The 25,493-nt window shown below is 33.6% G+C and overlaps 1 protein-coding gene across 1 annotated transcript in view; it reads right to left on the reverse strand.

Annotated features, from left to right (window-relative positions):
- LOC133192057 (uncharacterized) overlaps window positions 1-25,493 on the reverse strand; it is a 119,299-nt gene that overhangs the window by 39,750 nt on the left and 54,056 nt on the right. Inside the window, exons 4-6 of the mRNA XM_061327896.1 lie at window positions 22,861-23,042; window positions 20,187-20,283; window positions 1,363-1,546 (exon numbers count right to left, since the gene is read on the reverse strand). Of these exons, the coding sequence (XP_061183880.1) occupies window positions 1,363-1,546; window positions 20,187-20,283; window positions 22,861-23,042 (463 nt within the window). The remainder of the gene's footprint in view (window positions 1-1,362; window positions 1,547-20,186; window positions 20,284-22,860; window positions 23,043-25,493) is intronic.

The raw sequence follows: 25,493 nt of genomic DNA on the forward strand, positions 1-25,493 counted from the left end.
TTGACCTTGACCTTGGAGATTGATCTACTTTTGAAAAACTTTGACCTTGGCCATAATTTTTGAACCGTCGCAGCTAGGGCTTTCATACTTCACACATGTTAGCCTTGTGACAAGACCTTTCTTTGGATACTAACAACTTTGACCCTTTGCCCTTGGAGTTTGACCTACTTTTGAATAACTTTAACCTTGGTCATATCTATTGAACCGTTGGTGCCACGGCTTTCATACTTCACATGTATAATCCTTTTGACAAGACCTTCCTTTGCAAACCAACAATTGTAATCCATTGACCTTGACCTTGGAGTTGACCTTCTTTTGAAAAACTTAAACCTTGGTCATAACTTTTGAACGATTGGTGCTTCAGCTTTCATATTTCACCAGTATATTTCTTGTGAAAAGGCCTTTCCTTAGGCACCATTAATTTTGGCAATTTGACCTTGACCTGGATGTTTGACTTACTTTTGAAAAAACTTTAACCTTTTCCATATCTATTCAATGGTTGCTGCTAGGGCTCTCATATTTCACAGGTATGTTCCTCGACACAAGACCTTACTTTGGGTACCAACTATTTGATTTGCATTTGAGAAAGTTTAACCTTTGCTATAAGTTGCCATACGGGGGCATCAGTGTTTCACAAACACATCTTGTTTTTTCCAAAAGGAGGTCTAACTCCAAGGTCAAGGTGAAAGGGTCAAAGTTGTTGGTATCCAAGGAAGCTCTTGACAAAAGAAATTTACTTGTGAAATATGAAAATCCTAGCTCAAACCAACCACAAGTTATAAGCAAGTTTAAGTTTTTTGCGGACGAACAAACAGACAGGCAGACGGACGGACAGATAAGAAAGTATATACCCAAAATCTTTGATTGCTATCACATTTTCAGGTGTCTTTCGACGTTTCTGATCTCATATGCATTTGAATTATTTCATGTAACCTTTACAGAGCCACAACTTCCCAGCATAAATCAGCCACATTAATTTGTTTTCCTTGCATAATTCATTTTAATATAAACCATTGAAAAAATATTCAATATTTTTTAATCATTACCTTGACTTCTGAGTTTGACTATTTTGGAAAATTAAGCCATACGGGGCATAAAAATTCACAAACCCATCTTGTATACTGTAAAATCAGATAATTTCGTGGTTTGAAGAAAAAAAAAATTCATGGGGATTTAATTTCGTGGTTTAGGGGTTGCTGTTTTAGATGTTTGAAAATTACTTTCATATTCGTGTGTCTCTTCAACACGTTAAACCCTTCGAAAATTATCGATTTCACAGTATTTACTAAAATTAATGGAATAAGTTGTAATTGTTTTTACATTTTTCCTTTTTAATTTAAAGTATTCTATAAGTACACATACCTTTTACAAATTCAAATGCCTCTTCTTGTCCCTCGTGTTTTTCACAATCAGATATCCAGTATAAATAGATGTCATTTCCGTAACCGTCCATGCTTATTGTCAGGGGAGAGGATTGCGCACCAATCGTATCCAGGATAGGAGAGCTAAGTAGACTTTTGCCACTTCTACCATCCAGAATTGTAGTCTGAAATAGCCATTATATAAATTAATTTGAATCTCTAGTAAATTTAGCTTAGACTGTTACAAGTTAGATTCAATATATAACTGATTTTTAATTGTATAATTTAATTACTATTTGTTTATATTGTATAATCTGTGTTGTCTACGTCACAATGACATGTCAAAAACGTATCCATCCGCTTGACATTACATGTAAAGTATGTATACCTTCTGATGGAGAAATTGTCTAACTTCTTTTTTACACTTATTAATTATAGAAAAAATTATAGGGAATAGATTAAATAGCTATCAAAGTTATTGTATATCCTGAGTTAGAACAGTTTACGCTTTTTTAAAGCGCTTCGCGGTTTTTAATATGTAAACTGTTCCAACCCAAGTTGGCAAGAAAGCCCAGCCCCTTGTAGGTGAATTAAAGGATGATGACTAGAAAACTAATAAAGATTTTCTGTAAATTAGATTGAATGTAGAACGCAACAAGCAAGGATTCAGACAGGCTTCACTACCGTTAACGTACGAGAGAGAGTTCGAGTTCTTGATACATGTAAGTTGGAGATATACGAAAAATTTTTTTCTGAAAACAATTCTTTTCCATCCTTCATTAAATTGTAAATAAGTATATCATAAAACGTCTGTAGTCTCTGCTTCCTGATATGGGAGGAACAAAATTCAACTTTTACTTTTTTTATTAAGAGTTTCAAGTATATAGACCTTCGGTTATCGCGCCATGTCTGCGAGAAAGACAATTTGAAAGCAAGTGAACATTTGTCAAACGAAAGAATAACAACAAACGGTAAACTGAAAACATCACAGTCTCGACTCATAAACAATATTCACGCATTTACAATGAACCTCTATTGCCACTTTGTAAGCGTGCAATATTTTCAAATGTTTTCAAATATTCAGAACTATTTAAACAGAATTGATTTTACTTAATTAAGAAATCTAATCTAACCTCGCTAAAACCGATAGGTAAGGACGTCAACTTTAATATACATGTGATAAAAAATGTAACTAAATCATTTTTACAAATACATATATAGATAGATTGAAAAACTAGGATGATTCATACAAATATTTTGAGCCTAAGTTTGACTTAGCTAAGTCTAATTTATGTTACGGTTAAGACATACTTAAGTAGTACTTAGGCAGGTCTATGGGCGGCGGAAAGGGTAAAAAAGACGTTAATGCAAAACTAACAACTAATTTTAAAAACATACTGAAATACAAAACAGACCACCTTAAAATAAAATCAACAGACTCGTTTGCCAAATCAACAGACTCCGATGCAAAACGCATCACCGATGCAAAACCAACATTTATTCACCGAATTGACGCTAGATGGCGTGCAAAAAAACAGACATTACCTGAAATAACGCTAGAGGGCGCACAAGTTTTTCTACGTCATCATTAAATGTGTACTTTCATAGGAACGTAAAATCTCGCGAAATTGTCTATCAGCATCCATTTGGCAAACCCCGGATGACAGCATCATGTCGGACTCTCAAAATTCAAACATATCAGAGGCAGCAAGATTTCTACAAACGGCTGTAAATTTATTACAAGAAACCAGTAACAGTGGTAGGATAAGGTCTACACCGACAGGGAACCAGCAGATGAGCTCGAGCGTCCTTGAACATAGGCAGTTATTCAGCCGCAACATGCAACCACGGCCAAGACCATACGTTAACACGAGACTGGTTAGTTAGTGTTGTATTCAACATTTACCGTTATTACCAGTAAATGATAAATGATAAGGATTTTCAACGCACTGACTGCAATGCTGCTTAAGGAGAAAATGTGGGATTCTTACGAGATGCAGAGTCAATCCGATAGCATGAAGTAAGACAGAAATATATGAAGAGACAGTGTGAACCAACATTTTAGGTTAAAATTAAATAAATACGTGTTTTCAAACCCAGAAAGACCAGTCGGGGTACAACGTAAACAAACCGGAGTGGCATACCTTTCTCTCTTATAATGTATAGTGGGGTATTTTTGTGTGGAACGATTATTTTGGGGATTTCACGATTTTTTCCTATGGTACACATGATGAATAAGTGTAATAAATATAATTTCTGAAAAAAAATGTCCAACAACCTCGGGGTTGAATATCGGGGGGGGGGGGGGGGGTCCTGTCCACAAGTACTTGTGCATAAACTGTGCATTTGATGCATAACATACTCTAATTGAACACTAGGGTCACTAGAGTATATAAGTGGGTGTAGTCTGGCTAAGATATGGGTCAAGCGAGCGATAAAATTCTTTTTTACAACATCAACTTCCTCGTCTATTCTGTTGGTCGCCATATCATAAGAAAGTACCCTCATAATCATGACGTTCATAGCAATTTACATCTCGCGCGCCTCTTTGCACGCCATCTAGCGTCAATTCAGTGAATAAATGTTGGTTTTGCATCGCTGATCGTTGGTTTTGCATCGGAGTCTGTTGATTCTGCAAACGAGTCTGTTGATTTTGTTTGAAGGTGGTCTGTTTTGTATTTCAGTATGTTTTTAAAATTAGTTGTTAGTTTTGCATTAACATCTTTTTTACCCTTTCCGCCGCCCATACAGGTCTTAAGATTGCACCTAAACATACTTATGACCGTACTTAAGTCAAACACGTAGCAAGCTTTATGTTACGACCCGAGGTGTTAACACATTTTATACACCGTGTACGGCTTTCAACCGACCAGACAATGCAGTTGTTACCTATATCTTGTTTTTCCTAAAACGTACACAAAAAGAAATAAGAAATAAAACCCAACTTTCGATATTCAACCATATTTATTTAAAAATGTAATTTTACATATTTAGTAAAACTTTTTTATAATTTAAAAATTAATCCAGGGGAAAAACAAGATGTGTTTGTGAAACACTGATGCCCTCGTATGGCAACTTATAGCAAAGGTTAAACTTTCTCAAATGCAAATCAAATATGTTGGTTTCCAAAGTAGGCAAAGAAGGAAAGGCCTTCTCCCAAGAAATACACAGGCAAAATATGAAAGCTGAAGCACCAATCGTTCAAAAGTTATGACCAAGGTTATAGTTTTCAAAAAGTAGGTCAAACTCCAAGGTCAAATGGTCAAAGTTGTTGGTATCCAAAGGAAGGTCTTGTCACAAGAATTACACATGTGAAAAATGAAAGCCCTAGCACCAATTGTTCAAAAGTTATGGCCAAGGTTAAAGTTTTCCAAAAGTAGGTCAGAATCCAAGGTCAAAGGGTCAAAGTTGTTGGTATCAAAAGGAAGTTCTTGTCACAAGAATTACACATGTGAAGTATGAAAGCCCTAGCACCAACCGTTCAAAAGTTATGGCCAAGGTTAAAGTTTTTGCGGACAAACAGACAGACGGATGGACAGGGCAAAAACTATATACTCCTGAATCTTCGATACAGGGGCATAAAAATCAACGAATAATTACGTTGTTTTATACATGTACATGTATGACGGGAGATTATTTCATAGAAAAAGATGGTCTTTTTTTTTTAATTAATTATTAGATTTTATATATTTTGAAACGGAAAAAACGGCATTGATTTTTTTTCTCCGTGATAGCTGCCTTCATAGTTTAAAAATAATCATTTTACAGTGCAGCATATAACTTTGAATATTTTCTAAAACTTTAATGCCGTGATGATTGTTTCGTCCTTTAGGACATAAAAAATAACAGCTTTAATTAATTAAATTAATTGTTTAGTTTCAAACACCTGTATTTACGTTAAAAACACGGGATTTTTTAAAAAAAATAATTTTCTAACCTCCCCCTTTTTTAAACTGGCTAAACAACTATTTATTATTACCATACATTGTATTTAATTAATATTTCTAATCGATTTTACACTGCAATGATACGAGATCGGCGATTCACGTACATTAATATCCCAATAACCGTACTTGTTAAATTTTTGGAAAATCCTTGTTGATTTTACTTTTACAACTTCTCTGCTGAAACTAAACTACTGTCCAAAATGAAACATGCAAATTCAGAATACAAAAAGGGGGAGCTTTCTTACAGAATATCACTTGGGTAGTTATTAACTTCATTCCTTAATTGTTCCCATATAGCTATAATTGAAGTCTAATAATTAGTATGTAAAAATTAGAGCCATTTCAATGCTTTTCAATTAAAAATCACATGAAAAGTAATTAATATATCCATAATTTTTAAAATACTATATATTCTAAAATACAGGGGAGAAAAACACACACATTTTATAAAACATGCTTGAAAACTGCATGACCTATTCTTTCCAAACTGGGTTTGAAACATCTCATTGATGAGAACACTATGAATATTTTTTCCTCATCCCTGTCTTTAGTTGGGGCATAAACTGGCAAATATTGACAAATTAACTAATACAATGCAAAGCATCAACAGGCTAAAATAAGAAAAAAAATTAAGTAGAAAACATTTAATTATTTCATACTATGACCACCGGATGTTGGGAAAAGATATGATCAAAATATAGGTTAAAAATGAAAAAAAATGGATAAGTACAGTTCTTTCTTAATTGACCTTTGTCCCCACCTATTTGATATTTCTTCCCCTCAGCTATTTACAATGTCGACTACTTTCATTTATATGTCGATTCGATATATTCCAGTAAATAAAGTCGTAAAAGACACCAAAGACACTGCCACATCTGTTTCATATTTGGATGTTTTAATGAGTATAGAAGGGCCAACTTTTAAATGACCTTAACCTTTGACTTTGACCTGAATTTCAAGGTAAAAGGTTAAAGACTCTAATGTAGTTAGTCCCATGGCTCTACGAATTATCGTTAGAAAAAAATTCATTAAACGAAAACAGGAAATAAACTTTCGGGGGCGATAACTGATAGTAGGAATCGAAGGACCCTTTTGCAATGAATAGATTGGAGAGAGTTCTAAAGTAGTCGAAGCCACTGGAGAAAGTTTGGTATCTCTTCGGTTTACGGTATCGGAGGAGTAGCGTTAACACGGTTTATGGTGAAAGGGGTTGTAACTTTTAAAGGGATCAGACTTAAGGTCAAAGAAAATAAATTTCAAATTGGTTTTATTGATTGATTGTGTGTTGTTTTACGTCCCATTAGAGAATTTTTCACTCATATAGAGACGTCAAAATTGGTTTTGGAAGGACATATTAATAGTGAAATGATTTTTAAAAATATGTTAAAAGACAAAAAAATAAATCAATCAATCAATAAATAGAAAAAGGGCTAAAATTCTCACATTTTTGATGACCTTGACCTTTTGACCTTGACCTAATTAAGTTTCAAGGTCTAAGAAAAATAGGTCTAGTGCAATTAATCCTGTGTCTCTACGACTTGTCGTTTTTGAAAGTTTCAATTATTTGTAAACATCGAAAACTTTCAGGGGCGATAACTCGTAGAAGGGCTCGAAGGACCCTTTCGCAATGAATAGATTTAAGAGTGTTCTAATTCAGTCGAAGACACTGATGAAGGTTTGGAATCTCTGAGGTTTATGGTTTTGGAGGAGTAGCGATAACAAGCTTTTATTGCGAAAGGGGTAATAACTCTCTGAGGGGTCAAAGTTCATTTAAGCAGGGTCAACTGCAAAAATTTTTTAAGGAGTACATTCTTATGGACTATAAATCTTTTCAATAAATCTTGAAACTCAAAAACGCATTCGGTGGAAAAATAATAATTAGTAGACTAATTGTTCTCGAACAATTAGAGGTCTTTCCACCTTCTTTAAATTTTGTTTATTTTTTATATTTAACCCCCTATAGTTAAATTTCGAATAAAAAAAAACCAGAAATGGCATGAAAGTTTGCAAAAATGAAAAAAAAAATTTAAAAATCAAGTGACCTTGACCTTTAAGAAATGTTCAAGGTAAAAGGTCACATTGCAATTAACCCCATGCTTCTACGTCTTTTAGTTTTAAAGTTATAGGGTTTAATAGTAAGCGCAAAAAATTTAAAGGGCAGTAATTCATATAAGGGTTCACCAGATCTTTTCGCACTGCATATATTGAAGTTGTGTCTAAAGAACCTGAAGACATTAGTGAAGGTTTGGTGTATCTACGGTTTACAGTTTTGGAGGAGTAGCGATAACAAGGTTTTTGGCACAAGGGGCAATAACTTTTAAAGGGGTTAAGCTTAGAAGACAAGAATGAAACCTTTGGAATAGTTTTAAGAGGACATATTAAAGATGCAAAGATATATAGAATATGTTGAAATACAAAAGAGCTATAAAAAGAACTAAATTTCTCATATTTGGAATGATCTTGACCATTGACCTAGGTCTAAGGTCAAAAAATCTAATGCAGTTGGTTTCATGTCTTTATGACTTATCGTTTTGAATTTTTTTAATTATTTGTAAACATAAAAAACTTTCAGGGGCAATAACTCATTGAAGGGGTCGACGAACACTTTCGCAATGAATAGATTGAAGAGTCTCCTTAATTAGTCGAAGACATTGGTGAAGGTTTCGTATCTCTACGGTTTACGGTTTCGAAGGAGTAGCGATAGCAAGCTTTTTTGCGAAAGGGGTAATAACTCCTTGAGGAGTCACAGTTCATATTCGCAGGGTCAACTGCAAAAATCTTTTAAGAAGTACATTCTTATGGACTATAAATTCTTTTGATATAAATTAAAACTCAAAATCACACGGCGGAAAAATAATAATAAAAAACTAGATGAGATCTCGTTGCGAGCAACGAGTAGGTCTTCCGTCCGATTTTCCGATTAGATGAGATTTGATTTTGATTAAGTTTTTGTTAAAAGATAATGATATAAAGTTTTCTCTCCTTAGATTTCATTCTTTTGATTTTTATAACATAAACTTGAACATCTTTCGTTCAATATTGCTTTTTAAATTGTTTCCCCTTTTCGAGATATAAAGCGTAAAAGATTTAACATTCTGGCCACTTATGGCCCCTAATTACGCAATAGAAAATCAAAATTTTACAACATATTGTCGCATATTGATTCGTCAAGCATTTTTGCTTCAGTAACTTATAACAAATTCTTGATCATTGAAGAGTTACATTTTGTCTTTTTGCCCTTCTAAGCCCCTAATTCGAAAGGTCAGCCCCTTTTTCTTAATATCAAACGAAAAGACTTGTGATTTTAAACATATTTTGTTCAACAACTATTCAGAAGTTTCTTCTCGTTTTCGAAATATGTGGAATAGAAATATTTAGGGGTTAAACCTTCAAGTCCTTAATGGGTCCGTTTTGCAAAAATTGAAAAGATGCATATTGTTCAGAGCATTATTCTGAACATCTTTTGTTCAATATTGCTTATCAAAATATCTGCCCTTGTTTAGATATAAAGCGTCAAATATATAGCATTCTTGCCCTTTTTGGCCCTTATTACGCAACATATTATCTTAATTTTATAATATATAGTGGCAAATCGTGAAGATGACCATTTTTGCTTCAGTAATTGATAACAAAATATTGATGGTTAAAGAGTTATAGATGAAAGACTTTTGGCTCCTCTCAGCACCTAATTTGAGGGGTCAGCCCTTTTTTATCAGATGAAAGATCTTGTGATTTTGAAGACTTTTTGTTCAACAACTATTCAAAAATTTATTTTCGTTTTCGAGATATGCTGAATTGAAGTATTTAGAGGCCAGCCCTTCAAGTCCTTAATGGGGCCTTTTTGCAAAAATTGAAAGGTTGTATATTGTTTAGAACATTATTCTGAACATCTTTTGTTCAATTTTACTCTTCAAAATATTTCCCTTTTTTGAAATATAAAGCGCCAAAGATTTAGCCTTCTGGCCCCTTTTGGCCCCTTATTACGTAACATATGATCTTAATTTTGAAACATATAGTTGCAAATCGTTTAGATGAACATTTTTGCTTCAGAAATTTATAAGAAAATACTGATCTTTCAAGAGTTATACATAAAAGACTTTTGGCCCTCTGAGCCCCTAATTGGAGGGATCAGCCCTTTTTTCTTGATATCAAATGAAATGTCTTGTCATTTTGTACTTCTTTTGTAATATATGTTTTAACAAAATATTTACATGTAAAAAGATATAAAAGGAAACGTGTCAAATTTTTCGAGATGCCTGTGAGCCTATTTTCGAGCCCAGGCGAGCTTCAGCGCCTTTTGAGCTGGAAAGATATGGAAGCAAAATGGCACATCTACAATCTTTCCTCTATCTTCACTGAAAATCTTATTTCTTTATCTCTATTTGTTTAGGAGAACACCCCAGGACAAGCCAACCCTCTGAAAATCAGGAAATCGCCCATATCTCACGACCGGAAGTGACGTCATCCAAAAACAAAAAACCTATCAAAATCAATACAATATCTTTTATATCTGAAAGGATGATGTAAATCGGCCCAGCCGTTTCCGAGAAATAGCGTGCACAAAATCGGTTGGGAAAAAAATTAATAACTAGAGCAAAGCTCGTTGCAAAGCAACGAGTGGGTCTTCCTTCTTAGCGATTAGCTTGTAAGTTAACGTAATAAATGGATAAATATTTGTTTAATTTCCACCTAATGATTACATTTTTCTGTTTAAATTGTCAACTTTGCTAACATTCTCTTTCTTCTTTGACCGAAATATCAAGAGACCTCATCTCCGGAACTCTGAATCTGGAGTTAAAATTGTATCCACAACACTAATACTCCCAGACACTCATTTCTTGAACTTTGAGTTTTGATTTTTAAGTCCTAGACTTTTCTCTTCTATTTATCTAACATCTTTGATGCAATCATGTTAGTAAATCGTCCCATACTAGAGCATCAACAGTGTTTTGCTACATCACTGTCATAATAATTGCTTGACAAAACATTAACACAGTATAACTAGATAGTAAGTAATCTAAATGTGTTACTGATTGATGATATCCATTGTTTGACAATCAGTAAGTAGAAAAATACTCTTACAAGAAATGCACAAGGATGATTTCAGTAAGACACGGTGTCACTTGTGGAAAATTTTAACATAACCTTTTTTTAGCCTTTAACTTAAAGTTAAACTTCATTATTTCAAAAACTGATATCTAAATACCATTTATATGTTGAAGTGAATTGGTACTCCAAACTGCTTATTCTTTAAGTTGTTTACCCTACATGGTTATCTGGGGTCATTGAATATCTTGATGTTTATTCTTGCTCCAGTTGAAATTGAGATAAAATGATTTTAATGTACTTCTTGGGTTCATTTATTTAAATGTTTTACAAGGGGAAAAAGACAAATATTTAAATTTTTGTAACATGTTTAAATAATCTTTCACATGTACATGTATATTACACATATATTCAAGTAATTTTTTTTATAGGAATTCATTAAAAATATTTGAATTCATTGAAGTTGATTGCAGTGGATAGAATGTGAATTATGAGCCTAAGACACAACAAGCAAATTTAGGGAATAGTGGTCTCATTCTGTCATTTGTCAACTGACAAAGTTTGATGATCATAGGCCTTAAATTGTTCAAAATATGCCTCTAAATCATTTTGAAAAAGAATGGCTGCAAAATTTAAAAAGTAGGTCACTATGACCTACTTTTGAGTCAACATGATATGAGGTCCTAAAATGCATCAACTGACAAGATTTGATGATCCTAGTCCTTATAGTAAGCAAAATATCAACATTTTAATAAAATGTAGTTTAATTTTTGGTCAACTTTGAAGTGACCTTGAGACTACACCCTTTGTCCAAGGGCAATTCCCCTTGCAAATTTTAATCTACAATATATCCTCATCCTTTTGTGTAAGTTTGGTGATAATCTGCCCAGTGGTTCTTGAGATTTTTTAGCAACCAGTACTTTTGGTTTTACTTTCCTAATTATATCCCCTTGTTTAAGGGTCACAACCCTAGTTTTAGTATATATGGGAGCCCTTGGGCCAAGAATACCCTGTGACAAACTTGACAATACATGTAATTGGCCAAGGGTTCTTGAGTTATGATCCATAATCTAAAAAGTTTACCCACACCACACAAATGGCCATAGCATTAACTTTTTGAGCCTTTGGCTCACAAGAGCTAAAAAGATAAAAAAAAAAATTATGTATCTTAGGGTTGTCTATTTGTAATCAAAGTTATATTGAAATCAGACCAATTTCTTGAAATAAACAAGAGACCCAAGGGCCTTGAATCACTCTCCTGATAAACTGTACAACCTATCACTTCTATTTGAAGCCTCTAAGTATCCTGTATATTTAGATAAACCCTTGAAATTCCAAAGGGAGGTCATCATGACCTACATTTTAGATGAAACACTATGAGAACCCAAGATGATTCTAAGTCAATTAGTACCTGAGAGTTGGTCATGGTGACCTACTCATCACTTGTCATTCTCTGAGGACCCAAGATGCATCAACCAAGTCTGGTGATTCTACGCAAATTAATACCTAAAATATTTCTAAAATTATAACCATAAAATTTCAAAAGTAGGTCACAGTGACCTACTTTTCAGTTGACCTACTCTGAGGACCCAAGATGCATCAACTGACAAATGTTGATGATTCTAAGCCAAATAGTACCCGAAAATATTAAACACAGACATAAAATTTCAAAAGTAGGTCAAGGTGACATACTTTTCAGTTGTCGTACTCCAAGGACCCAAGATGTATCAACTGACAAAGTTTAATGATTCTAAGCCAATTAGTACCTGAAATATTTAATTAAAGCCATAATTTTTCAAAAGTAGGTGACAGTGACCTACTTTACAGTTGTTGTACTCCTAGGACCCAAGATGCATTGACTGAGAAAGTTTGATGATTCTAAGCCAAATTTGTACCTGAAATATTTAATTATAAGTCATATAAATTGAAAAGTAGGTCACAATGACCTACCTTTCAGTTGACGTTTTTTGAGGATCCAAGATGCAACAACTTACAAAGTTTTATGATCATAGGCCTTAAAATGTCCAAATTATGCCTCTAAAACGCTTTGAAATCGAATGCCTGCAAAGTTCAAAAAGTAGGTCACTGTGACCTACTTTTTAATAAATATGTTTTATGGCCCCAAGATGCATCATCTTACAAGATTTTATGATTCTAAACCTCTCAGTATTTGAATTAATGACCTAAATTGTTTTGGAAAAGATTAGCCATAAAATTCAAAAAAGTAGGTCAAAGTGACCTACTTTTTATTTGATGTACTCCAAGTTCCCAAGATACATCAACTGACAAAGTTTGATGATCATAGGCCTTAAATTGTTCAAAATATGCCTCTAAATAATTTTGAAAAAGAATGGCTGCAAAATTTAAAAAGTAGGTCACTATGACCTACTTTTGAGTCAACATGATATGAAGTCCTTAGATGTATCAACTGACAAGATTTGATGATCCTAGTCCTTATAGTAAGCAAAATATCAACATTTTAATAAAATGTAGTTTAATATTTGGTCAACTTTGAAGTGACCTTGAGACCACGCCCTTTGCCTCAGGGTAAATCCTCATGCAAATTTTAATCTACAACATATCCTCATCCTTTTGTGTAAATTTGGTGATAATCTGCCCAGTGGTTCTTGAAAAGAAGATTTTTTAGCAACCAGTACTTTTGTTTCTATTTTCCTAATTACATCCCCTTGTTTAAGGGTCACAACCCTAGTTTTAGTATAAACGGGAGACCTTGGGCCAAGAATACTCTGTGGTAAATTTGACAATAATTGGTCAAGGGGTTCTTGAATTATAACGCATATTCTGAAAAGTTTACGCACACCGCACAAATGGCCATAGCATTAGCTCTTTGAGCCTTTGGCTCAGAAGAGCTAAAAATTGCAATGTTGTAGTGCAAAAAGATTAATGATATTTTACATGTCGCTACAATATTCATGAGAGGTCATGTTGCAAAATTTTTATTAAAATTAGAGGGGTTATGACTGTTTCATCGCTAATTATAGATGATCAATGCAAAAAAAACAAAGTTGAGAATTGAAATGTCATTGAAAGTCTTGGAGAGCAAGAGCTGTTAATAATTATTTTTTCAGACAGGAAAATACCCAAAAGAAACTAATTGTTTTTAGATGCTTCAGGGATTGCTTATACATATCTAGGACAAAAGTTTTCAAATAGTAGTAGCTTTGTTAATGGAAGGATTAACATTTTTGATGACCCAGTCCATGCGATATCCCAGTACACCGCTTATCGCATGGACATTGCGCCTATGGTTTTTGCATTGTTTCCATACCTATTGCTTTACTGCGTAGACAAAGATTTTAAGATCTCACTAATATTTGATACGCAACAATAGAAAAAAGTAACATGACTTGCTAGAGTTATTCAATTTTAAAGTAGGGAAAAGACATGTAAATTGATAGAACTGAAAGGTACTTATAGCTGTGAAATGCTTAACAGGTTTGGAATCAGGTTGTCACATCACCTAACGTCAAAAAAACATCAAATGATTGCTCCGAGAATCCTATGACTGCACAGTAAAAATCGTTGTATATTTTCAAAATTTTAGTAAATGAACCTGATTTTTTACATACTAATAAACAGATAAACAAAATAGAAGAATTTAATCAGACAAATGTCATTTTTTAAAGTGCACAGTAAATTTTCCGCAAATCAATGTGTCCGCAAACTTTTCTGACAACCCTCATTCATGTACATGCCCTTAGCACTGAAGTCATTTGAAACATGCACATATGTTGTTGTATATGCCAAATTAGCAGCTCTCTCTAAGTTATTTTGTAAAAATGCATATATTAAAAGTTCTTAATGTATTAAGGCCTGATGTGTCCATAATCATAGATGGAAGGACTTTTATCCTTGTGTGACTGTTTAAATTTCAATATGCTGCTTATATATTCTTTTTCATCTCCCAACAGATGCTCTTCTGGCAAATATGGTCATGCTTGGTATCAAATTTCAGTTATCAGATGGCAGTCATACCTATCAAAAAGAAATTGAAATTTCTCATTTAAAATTAAAAAAAAAAAACTGTGCAAAATAGGGATGTTAATTTTACTCGGACAGCTTAGTCGAACAGTCAGAGGCTTTAGTCGAATGATAGTCGAGTACCCGTTGAAATTTAAATTAATTTTTCATGTCATTTTCCTATTCGTCTTTAAGACAGCTAGCCTGTACAATATTTAATCTACATTATAACCATTAGACAACAAAATTATTGAATCATTAACATTTACGTAGTAATAAATATATGTATCAAATGTATTTGATTCAAATATAATATTTACTGCACATTTAATCTATAAACAGAACATCAAATGCTCGCATTTATCCTTTCTTTTCCTGCTGCTAGTACATGTACCCGTTATTGATTTCTGACATGAAGCCAATTGAATTTGTCTTTTCAGTGACCCATGATTGTTAAACAATTAAATTGTAACTGATTACTCTTATAAAAACAAAGAGAGCTTGCGATAAATTTTAATTATGAAATTTTTGCAAACAATCAATTCAATTCTAAAATGATTGATATTAATATCAGAAAGAAACACCTTTAAATTACACTCATAACTGTCCCCCAATTTACATGTATTTATAAATATGTATCAGCTGTTTTATCATTCTTCATTAATTGGTAGTTGCATTATATGAGATAGTCGAGTACTCGAATATTTATTGACATCCCTAATGAAATCATCAAACAGAGTTCAAAGATACTGTCACATTTTCCGTGTATTATTTATAAAAAGTCCTCTATTAAATAGATGTTTACATGCAGTCATTTCAGGACGTAATAAATTAATATATAGGGATACCTTTGTTTCCCCTAATGCAACCGACCCGATTAAATAGCGCCGACTGAAAAGTTTTTTAATAAGATTATTCAAACATTTTTTTTATGACTATTAATTTTTATAAAATACAATTTGATAAAAACCCGTTTTTATCAGAAAGGTCGATATTGTTTTACTGTGATTTTCAAGCGTTTGCTGGAAACAAAATTGGTGCCCATATCATGTGGTAACAGAAGAATACTATATACGGTGTTATAAAACAACGGCGATGTATCAACCTTATGCCTTTACCTTACCCGAATCCTACATAAATCAATTTCATTGCGTTTTATTTAATATGAGTTTTGATCTAATATACAGTTCAACTATGTTCCATAGGAGATGTAATATGTCTGCATATTTCATCCTGATGAATGTCCTTTCTTTATGCCTTCTATTCATGGGTTAAACTTTGTGACTATGACATTGTATATGGAATTTTTAGATATGGTTTGGTTCAATTAAATATTGAAAAAGTACATTGCATTAAGCACTGGAAGCTGATAGTAGATTTGAAAAATACTCGAATGCCCTGTCTTTGCGTATCTGAGAATCGTCTTTTTAAATATTCGATTTCAATAAATTTACACTGGCTTGAGATATTTTACAAGTTCAATTGAAAAATACCTGTGAATTTAATTTACCTTAAACTTAACTTTCCAACGGCCTTTGTGCGATATTAATCTGTTAACAAATCGCTTTCTTTTATACTCTTCTTATTTATAAAGGTATTATTCCATTAAATTTTAGAAGGTATTTTCAAAGCTGCTATCTAAAAAAAAAATTATTTACCTACCTACCTACCCAACTTGTGATTTGAGGGTCGGATTAGGGGAAACAAAGATATTTTTAATGATGGCCTTAGGGATGGCAATGGTCAACTGGGTAACCGTCTAATCAGTCAGAAATATGGAAATCGGTTTAGTATGGGTTGACGGGTTATGATTTTCATAACCCGTTAGTCAGTATTTTTTGTATAATACGTACTTTTTAAATAATATACCAGTATACATATTTTTTTTTTTTAATTACCACTTAGATCATGTAGATAGAATATTAAAAAGAAGTCTCATTCAAGCAGATGCTCGACTGTCTCCACAACCTCCTGCTCGTTGGAGTTTACAGAGACAGACAAACATCTGCTTGAACGAGATTAGTTTAAAACTGAAAAGTTGCAACCAACTAATTAAATTATTCGCAATTGACAAATTAAATTATTCACAATATACAGCCACTGTGAAAACAAATCCCTATTATTTTGTCATTACAGTAAAACATGCTTATAAGTGCCAGGGACAAATAATTTTGATTCATTATAAATGTATTCATTTTTCAGTTTAGTTTTCAGTATGTTTTAAAGCCATAGGGAATGAAAATCACTTCACTATATGTTTCAATTCATTATAAGTATGTTCGCAGTAAGCATGTTTTACTGTGTAACCCAGATACCACACTAAGTTTACATACCCCAGTCATAAAAAAATTCTATTTTCTAATTTCAAGAACTAATTTTTTACTAAACAATGTTTTACATGGTAATTAATCTAGTTCATTATCCTGTAATGGTAGCCTAGTTGTAGGTCATTCATTTTGTAATCAGGAGGCCTGGCCTTGATTCTCATTTGCTGTGTCAAACCTAAGACATAAACATATAGGTAGTGAAGGTTCCTTTACCAAGCGCCCAGCATTAGAAGTGAAAGTCAAAGGTTTTTAAGATGAGACCTTAAAAACCTCACAATAGATGTTGGGACAATAAAGAACCCTCACTGCTCAATGGGCCTGAGTGCCAAGTATTTAGGTCTATATTTGAAGCCCTGTGGTAATGTCTCTATATGAGTAAAAAATTCTCAAATAAGATGTAAAACAACATACAATCAATCAAAGTGTCAGTAAGAATCTATCCTTACGTCGCAAGTTTGGATCCCACTGCTGGATGTGGAGATAGGTTCCTCGGATGAAACCGTTTAAACCGAGGTTCAGTGTCACAGAAGGTCCTGGCACGAAAAAGATCCCTCACTTCCAAAAGGCCACAAGTGTCAATTAAAGGACTATATTTGCAGGCCTCCACCTGGCAGCAAGTGGTGGCATAAAGATATGACTAAAAAAAATTTTGAAGGGGCAATAAACAAAACACAAACCTATCCTGAAGTCTCATCACAGAAATAATTCAAACTTTTATGTATAAAAATATTTCCAAATTTCTTTTGCAATTTAACAGTGCGACATTTTTGAGATTTTCCAATAATAATACATTTATTAACAGGGTTCAAGGGCAACATGTGTTTTGTCGGACCCAAGAACCAAACTGTTTTCCTGAGGCTGTAGGCCGAAGGAAGGAAAACAGTTTCGTTCAAAGGCACAGCAAATTGCATTTTACCCCGAGAACACAGTCAATAAATGTTTCGTTATACCTCTTATTTTCTTTTTTTTTGTTTGACATGCATGTATTTTGTGCTGGCTTCCGTGATGTAAATTTCCTTTACCAGCACTGAGGTTAAACTCCGTCAATTCCGTAGCTGTCGAACACCAAGGAATGCAAATGAGATTTAACTAATCCCCCCCCCCCCCCCCATTGTGTGATGTAAGTGGTCCAATGATCTCATCGACAGGTTCAATATCTCACTTCGCGATCCAACATCATTTTATGATTTTATGAAATCATTTTATGACCACTATTTAAACATTGGAAATGTTAGACATTTTAAGTATACAGCTGGTATAGATTAATATTAGGAACAAATTTAAGGTATAAAAAATTGTAATATTAATTAAGGCCCTAGTTCTAACAGCTAGTTATACTTGTTGAAGAATATATAACAATAATTATCATGTTTACACATGTAGTATGCTAGATAGTGTAATATTTGTTGAATTTTTGCATTTTTCTGTTTCAATCAAAAAAATAAGTCTTGGTGAAATTACATGCTCACATGTATTTAAATATAAGGTAAATCAATGGGGATTTGACAATGTCATGTCAGGGCTAATAGACAGAGTCTGAACCATAAGATAGATAACATACATCAGTGTTTGTGCGTACATTTATACAGTGGCTGGCATGGTGTAAATAATCCGAGATTCCTCTGACTCTAACCCCTGCTTTTATATTTTGACATGTGCACAACTGCCACATGTCAAAATATAAAAGCAGGAGTCAGAGGAATCTCGGATTAACATGTAAACAGGTAAACATCAGTGCTGTAAGCAGCTATTAGATTTTAGATAAGAAAAATTCTAACCTTCATTTCCAAGGTCCACGCCAATCACATATTAATTAAAATGTCACCGTGAACTCTTTCATCACTCGCTGTATATTTATCACTGAAAACTCCGACACAGACTGTTCATCGCTGTTAATGTGATCGTCAGAATTTCCTCGTAAACAATTTGCGCAAGAATATATGTATCCCCTTAAGACTTAATGCCCCCTGTACGCAGCCAAGGATTTCATGTGCTTCGTAGATGTGAATTAAATGTGCATGTCTACATACGGCTCGTACGTTGAGAAAATGTACAACTGTCAACTTCACATAATTTCTCATTTTCTGTACACTGTAATTCCGTCAGATTGAGTGTTATACATGATTTATTTTTAAAAAAATATTGATTATAAAGCATAATATGGTATACTAAACTACACTTTTTTGTAATATTTACTAACAAAGCTTCAGATCACATCTCGTTTTCGTATATCAGGTCTTTAGTATCTTCCTTCCCACAATGTCGCTCGTGATTGTTCACATCCAGGTTACAAACAAGAGGCCCCAATTAAGACTTTTTCTATACGGATGCATTATTACATGTTGATTTACCTTTATTGGTGTAAATAACTTGCATTTATAAATGATTTAAATAAAAGAAAACAGAAATCGAATCAAAACAATTTATTTAAAACACAACAGCTATCTAAAACCGTACAAGCATGTGCTACGATGCCCCAAAAGGCGTGGCTAGTTTGTAGACAACTTGTTCGTGTACGATTCTCAAATAATTATTTTATAAAATAGAATAAAATATAGCACTGAACTTGTTTCTCTTTATACCAGATGACAAGATTTAATATGTTAGAAATTATGTCATTCAAACTTTTTCATAATATTTTAATATTTTTAGCTATCCAAAAAATACTTTTATGAGCTGCTGTTCCCTAAATGTAGGGGCCAGCCCCTTTTTGTTGATGTTATCTGAAAGCTCTCGTAATTAGACACAACTTTTATTCAATATGTCTTACCAAATTTTTATCAGTTTAAAAGTTATTAAACAAAAAGCAGCAAAATTTCATGGAAAAATAATTCTTAAAATTTGCCGTCACAAAGCTTCCGAATTTAAAACAATTAGCCTACAATTTTAATGTTCTGCACCTCTACAATGTATTAGTTACAAGTTCTCCAATTTTCATGCAAATATCATATGTCGTTACTGAGATTTCTGCTGGACAAGAGACCCTCCAAATATCGATTAAAGGGCAATAACTCATGAACGGAGGTACATATCAAAAATTTGAAAAAACCATTTTTAGGCAATAATACATTGTATCTACCCTGAAAGTTTCATAGCAATCGGACAAAAGGTCTCCGAGAAATCGCCTGCTGAAAATCGGCGGGAAAAAAAAATAAATTAATAACAAGAAACAGTAGAATAACAGGTCTTCCGAAGGAAGTTCGGAAGACCCTCATAATAGGGAAAAAGAAACCGAAGGAAAACAATAAGGTCTTCCGTTGGAGACGGAAGACCTTAAAAAGAAACAGAAGAAAATCAATAGGTCTTTCCACAGAAAGGTGGAAAGACCTAATAAACAGAACAATTTCAATAGGTCTTTCCACAGAAAGGTGGAAAGATCTAAAAATAATAACAGAACAAGACGAAAACAATAGGGCTTTTTGCCTGAAAGCGAAAAGTCATAAAAACAGTGGAAAAGAAACCTAAGAATAACAAGGTCTTCCGTCTTCAGCTAATTATCTATGTTCTTCAACATTTTGTCATACCTCTGAGTAATAATAGACCGGAAAACCTGGTCCATGGGCAAATTTTACCAAAAAATCCGGTGTATCATCGCTGTTGTAAAAGCCAGGAGCTGGTGTACTACAAATAAAAGATAATTCTTAGACTTAACATGAATGCATGCTACTAACTTTTATATTTATTTTCATTATCTCAGGGACAACAAAAAACATTTTGACGCAAATCTAGTAAAAAACGGAGGCTTCTTGCAACAGGACGGGACTTCACAAAACATAATTGTAATGATACAAGTATATGATGTAATAATGCTTACTCCGATTGACTCGAATTTTTTTTTAACTTTACAGGGCTCTATTAAATTCATGCCAAAAGTTTGGCTGCTTGATATCCAGAAGAAAAGAAGATTTTAACCAAGAAGTTTTAAAGTTATTTTTGTTCGCTTTCAGTGTTCCAGCTACAGTTGTAGGATGTGAAAATGGAGGGGTGCAAAAGAAGAGCACTTTTTCGCAACTTACCGTTTGTCGCAAGCTTTTGTTACATAAGCGTATCTCATTTAGCCTACTTCACCCTTATAATAATGATCTCCTTCAAATATTATTAACTTATTTAATCTTATTGATTTGAAAGTTCTATAAAAACATGTACACTAATCTATAGCTAATAAGTAAACATATATTATAAAAGAATTTTAAAAAAAAATAAACTAACGTAAATGTTACTTTTCCCCCCTCTTTTTCAATCATTTTCTATTCTAATTTCCTATTTTTCAATAATAGCACCATAATTCATATAAACTAGCTGGTGTCTCACATTATGGCAGTACATGTAGATCTACATGTATTAATCGAGTCTGTTTTTGGCAGATTGTATAAAATAGATACAGTATTTGTAGGTCATAAGTAAAATATTAGTTTTAAACTTACAATTTAAAACAATATCCATTTTGCTTTATTTATCATATATGGTCATGTTAGTGGCAGATAACTAATTAATTAAATTTAGATTAAAACTTCTGCAAGGAAATGGAACACATGCAGTTACAATATTATCTGTAACCTTTCATAATACCTTCCAGAGTGTCAAAAATCATAATTAAGGAGAAAATAATTGAATATTTTTACTTGTTTCTGTGCCATTTAATTTAAAATTCCTTCATTTTTTCAGGAAAAAAGTCAACAATTTATAAATAGAATTGAAGGTCAATGTTAATGCTACTTTCACTTCGTGATTTATTTTTAGAACGCTATAAGATTTTATATTAAAACGGATAGCTTGGACATTCTCAAAGTATTTCAGTTTTTAACCCCTATTCAGACTGTCAAGTGATCAGAGTAATTACCGAATCACCTGAAATTGAAGGTGGGCACCTGTACATGCATGCAGTGTACAGAGGTACCGCAATGCGTTTCATAGCGTAATCGTCCATTGCAGCAGGTGTGAATTGCTGATTGTCCTTGGGTAATTTGCTTTGGAACACATTAATTATTCTAATGAGGGAAAAGGACAGTCAGAATAATACTTGACACAAACAGAGGACACAGGAGCGCCTGTGGGGGCAGAGGGGCGCACTGATCTGAGGGCGGGGCGCTGCGCCCCTCCATTTCTCCCTAGCTGGAACACTGGCTTTTGATATTGTTGTTTGATATTGGTTCAGAGGTTTCGGAGAAGTTATATGTGTTCACCACAGATACCTATAGACAGCAAAAGGACACCTGAGTGACGGGATTTTTTTTTTATATATAAAAACCGCATGAGTTTTTGTCCTAAAATATTATATTTTATTATGCTATGCCTATATACCGCCAAGTCGCAGGCATTACGTCCCGGGTTCGAATTTCACTGCGGAACGTGGAGACCGATACTTCGGATAAGACTATATAAACTGAGGCCCCGTGTCGAGTAGGTGCTGGCACAAAAAGATCCCTCACTACTCAATGGCCCTAAGTGCCGAGTATATATAGGTCTAATTTGCAGCTCTTCACTGGTAAGTGGTGGCGTTTCCATATGAGTGAAAAATTCTCAAGAGGGTCGTTAAACAACAAACAAACTAAATAAATATCATTAATCTGTGTTACAAATTCATAATTCAAAAAAGCTCCGTTCAATTATATTCGGTCGGTAGCGATATCGCTAGAACTTGTTCAAGTACGAGGGTTTCCAATGTAAGGTAAACTCACCGGGTGAGTTAAAAAGCCTCGGACACATCCCTTGCTTCGAACTACTTAAAGTTTTTTAACTCGTCCGGTGAATTTACCATATGCAACTAATTGTGGGTCGATATCGTCAGTTAAACCAGAGTTGATTTTAATAAAAGATAAAAATAGTTTCATTTTACTAGTTTAAATGCACCGAGATGAAGGTTTGACATTTTCCGGTTTAAAATACCGTTTGTCCGATGCATGTTGAATATTGTCCGGTCCATGAATTCACACTCGTTTAAAAAATCATTTTAATGATATTTTCTCAATAAATAGCATACAATTGTATCATAAATTTATAGTCTTATCCCATACTACATGTCAAGCTCCTCTTTGATAATAATCGATCGGGAGCGATATCGCTAGGACTTCCTGAAGTACATTGTAGGAGGATGTCCGATGCATACTGAACTCACCCTATTAGTCATGAAACATCAACTAAAAAAGCAGCCATAGGACAAGAATCCATGGAAACTTAAATTACAACTTTTTTTCTTACTTGTAGGATTCAGAAGATGGAAAGGAAAAATTCCAAAGCTGAGAGAAAGTTTTTCCATCAAATGCTGTTACAATGGAATTGAACATAGACATGATGATTTCTTCCTCACCATCTCCATTGACGTCAAGTAAAACAGGCGGTGTCATCACACCCTTTTCATTGTCAGAGAAAATACAAATTGCCTACAATAAAATTTTACATAGTATACGTTATGGAAACGGTTTACGAATAATAAAAGTACATGCATTTATATGTCTGTATTGATTCCAGATTAAAGGTGTACAAGCATCACATTAACCATAAGAACTTTTATCATTTTATGACATTTCCGTGATTTGACATATCTTACATCTATACAGCGCCGCTGGAGGGCCAAAAAAATTGAATTTGTTCGGATGAATTAGATACTTGTTCGTACGAAAAAGAAATTCGTTCGGACAAATTAGAAATTCGTTTGGACAAATTAGATATTTGTTCGGACAAATTAGAAATTCGTTCGGACAAATTAGAAATTCGTTCGGACGAAATGGATATTTGTTCGGACAAATTACAAATTAGAAATTCGTTTGGACAAATTGGATATTTGTTCGGACAAATTAGAAATTCGTTCGGACGAATTGGATATTTGTTCGGACAAATTATAATTAGAAATTCGTTCGGACGAATTAAATACTTGTTAGGACGAATCATAAATTTGTTCGGACGAAATAATTATTTGTTAGGACAAATTAAATATTTAAATGCTGGCAATGATTAAGAAAATATTTTAATTTTCTGCAAAATATCATTTATGAACAACATCATCAAGAAATATTTGGATGATAAGAGTCTTGTATTTCTACTCTTTTTGATCATGATCTCTTTATTATTATTTTAATCTTCTACCCTGCATTCATTAATTATGGCATGTGAATTATTTGATGAAATACAGTACCGGTACTTGTGCGATGTATATGATGAAAAATTTTCTTAATGAGTTTTAATATTCCTGTGTGTGTATTAAGAAAACTTTACAAAATTGCAAGTGTTTATATTGATCCTCATATTAAACTCACTAAGAATGAAAATGAGGAAAAGATGGAATAAAACATCTAATCACAACCGCGGAAGTGGTGTCAAACGGTCACGACTATATACACTGCATGAAAAATATATTTTAAGCTAACCTGTAGCTTTACAGAGCATAATTATAGGCATTTAACCCCCAACCCCATCCCTCATTTGAGAGGTAGTCAGACAAAATATTTTTGAATTTCATTTACAGCATTTCTAAATTTTATTATCCCCTCGAGCTCGGAACGGAATCGGAGGAGATAAAGTAACGCGCTCGTGTGTGTTTTAGTTTGTCCTGTGCGAAACGGAAGTGACGTAATCTGCATCGGGATCGATGTAGAATGTTCCCTTGATTTATAGATCTGCTCTTTGCGAGGGGGTGATACGCTTTGCAGTACCCTTGTTATCCCCTCGCGCAACTAGTTGCGGAGGGGATATAGCATCGCTACTGTGCGTATGTGTGTGTTAGTGTGTCCGTTACAGCTTGTGGGCAAGATTTAAAGAAAACCTTTGCACTATCATCTTTCAGCTTCACATACTTATGTGGCAATGTAAAAGAACGAACCTTGTTCATTTTCAAGTTAATCGATGAAATAGTTCTTAAAATATCGCGTTTTTACTACCTTCAAACCCTGCAATTTTATGTACGAGTTGACAATACTCACTTCCGGTAAAGGACAAGATAGGCTAAGACCCCTTTCTGGCCCCTGGTTTGGGGTTTGTTTTAGAATGATGCAACAGTTTTCTAAATAGAATCCTGTTGTTACCCCTGCCACAAAATGAGTATTGGTTTTAAGTTATTGGATACACAGAGGTCACAAGAAGGTCAGAAAATATGTCTATTTCCGAATTTTCTCATTTTTATGCAAATTTTCATCTATTTTACAGCACATTTTGTTTCAGAAAACATAGAGCACAAGCTTGCTTATCTACCAAATTTATATATTTCACACACTAGTATCAGATGCATCTTATGTATAAAAATCTCAGATAGGCAAGCTTGTGCTCTAATTTTCCCGAAGTGTAAAGTATCTGAAATTTGACAAAATTCCACCAGAATTGAGGAAATTCAGGAAAATGTCCTACTTCTGCACCCTCTTGTGGCCTCTGTGTAAGCTTTGAATCAAAATTAGTCCTGATTTTAAAACAAGCTTCATTTTAAGTTCTTAATTACAGACTATCACAATTTTAACTGTGTTCTGATTTTTACATCAAATAAGGGGCCAGATTCGGCCGTTACCATACCTTGTCCAGGTTAAAATTTGGGTCGTTTCGATAGAGCCGCTTCGGCAAGTTCTACTTTGTATTTGCGTATTGTAATATTATTGTGCGTATCTTGAGAAAGTTTGTATGAAATAAAAGTGTCATCTCTGTCACTGAATACTAAAATAATCTGATGGACGTCGCGGTTTCAATACCAAATTACCACACGTGTGTGTTTACAATAGGGGCCTGTGGAATTTAATCTTGAGGGGCACGTAATTCTTGAAAGCTATAAATATAAAGTTTCACAAGTTTCATTGACATCTCAACACGGGTATATTGTCATTTTTCACTACAAAAATATTACTTCCATTGGT

The sequence above is a fragment of the Saccostrea echinata genome, unplaced genomic scaffold, assembly GCF_033153115.1.
Source record: "Saccostrea echinata isolate AGI-Se365-2 ecotype Australia unplaced genomic scaffold, CSIRO_AGI_Sech_v1 ptg000025l, whole genome shotgun sequence".
NCBI lineage: Eukaryota > Metazoa > Mollusca > Bivalvia > Ostreida > Ostreidae > Saccostrea > Saccostrea echinata.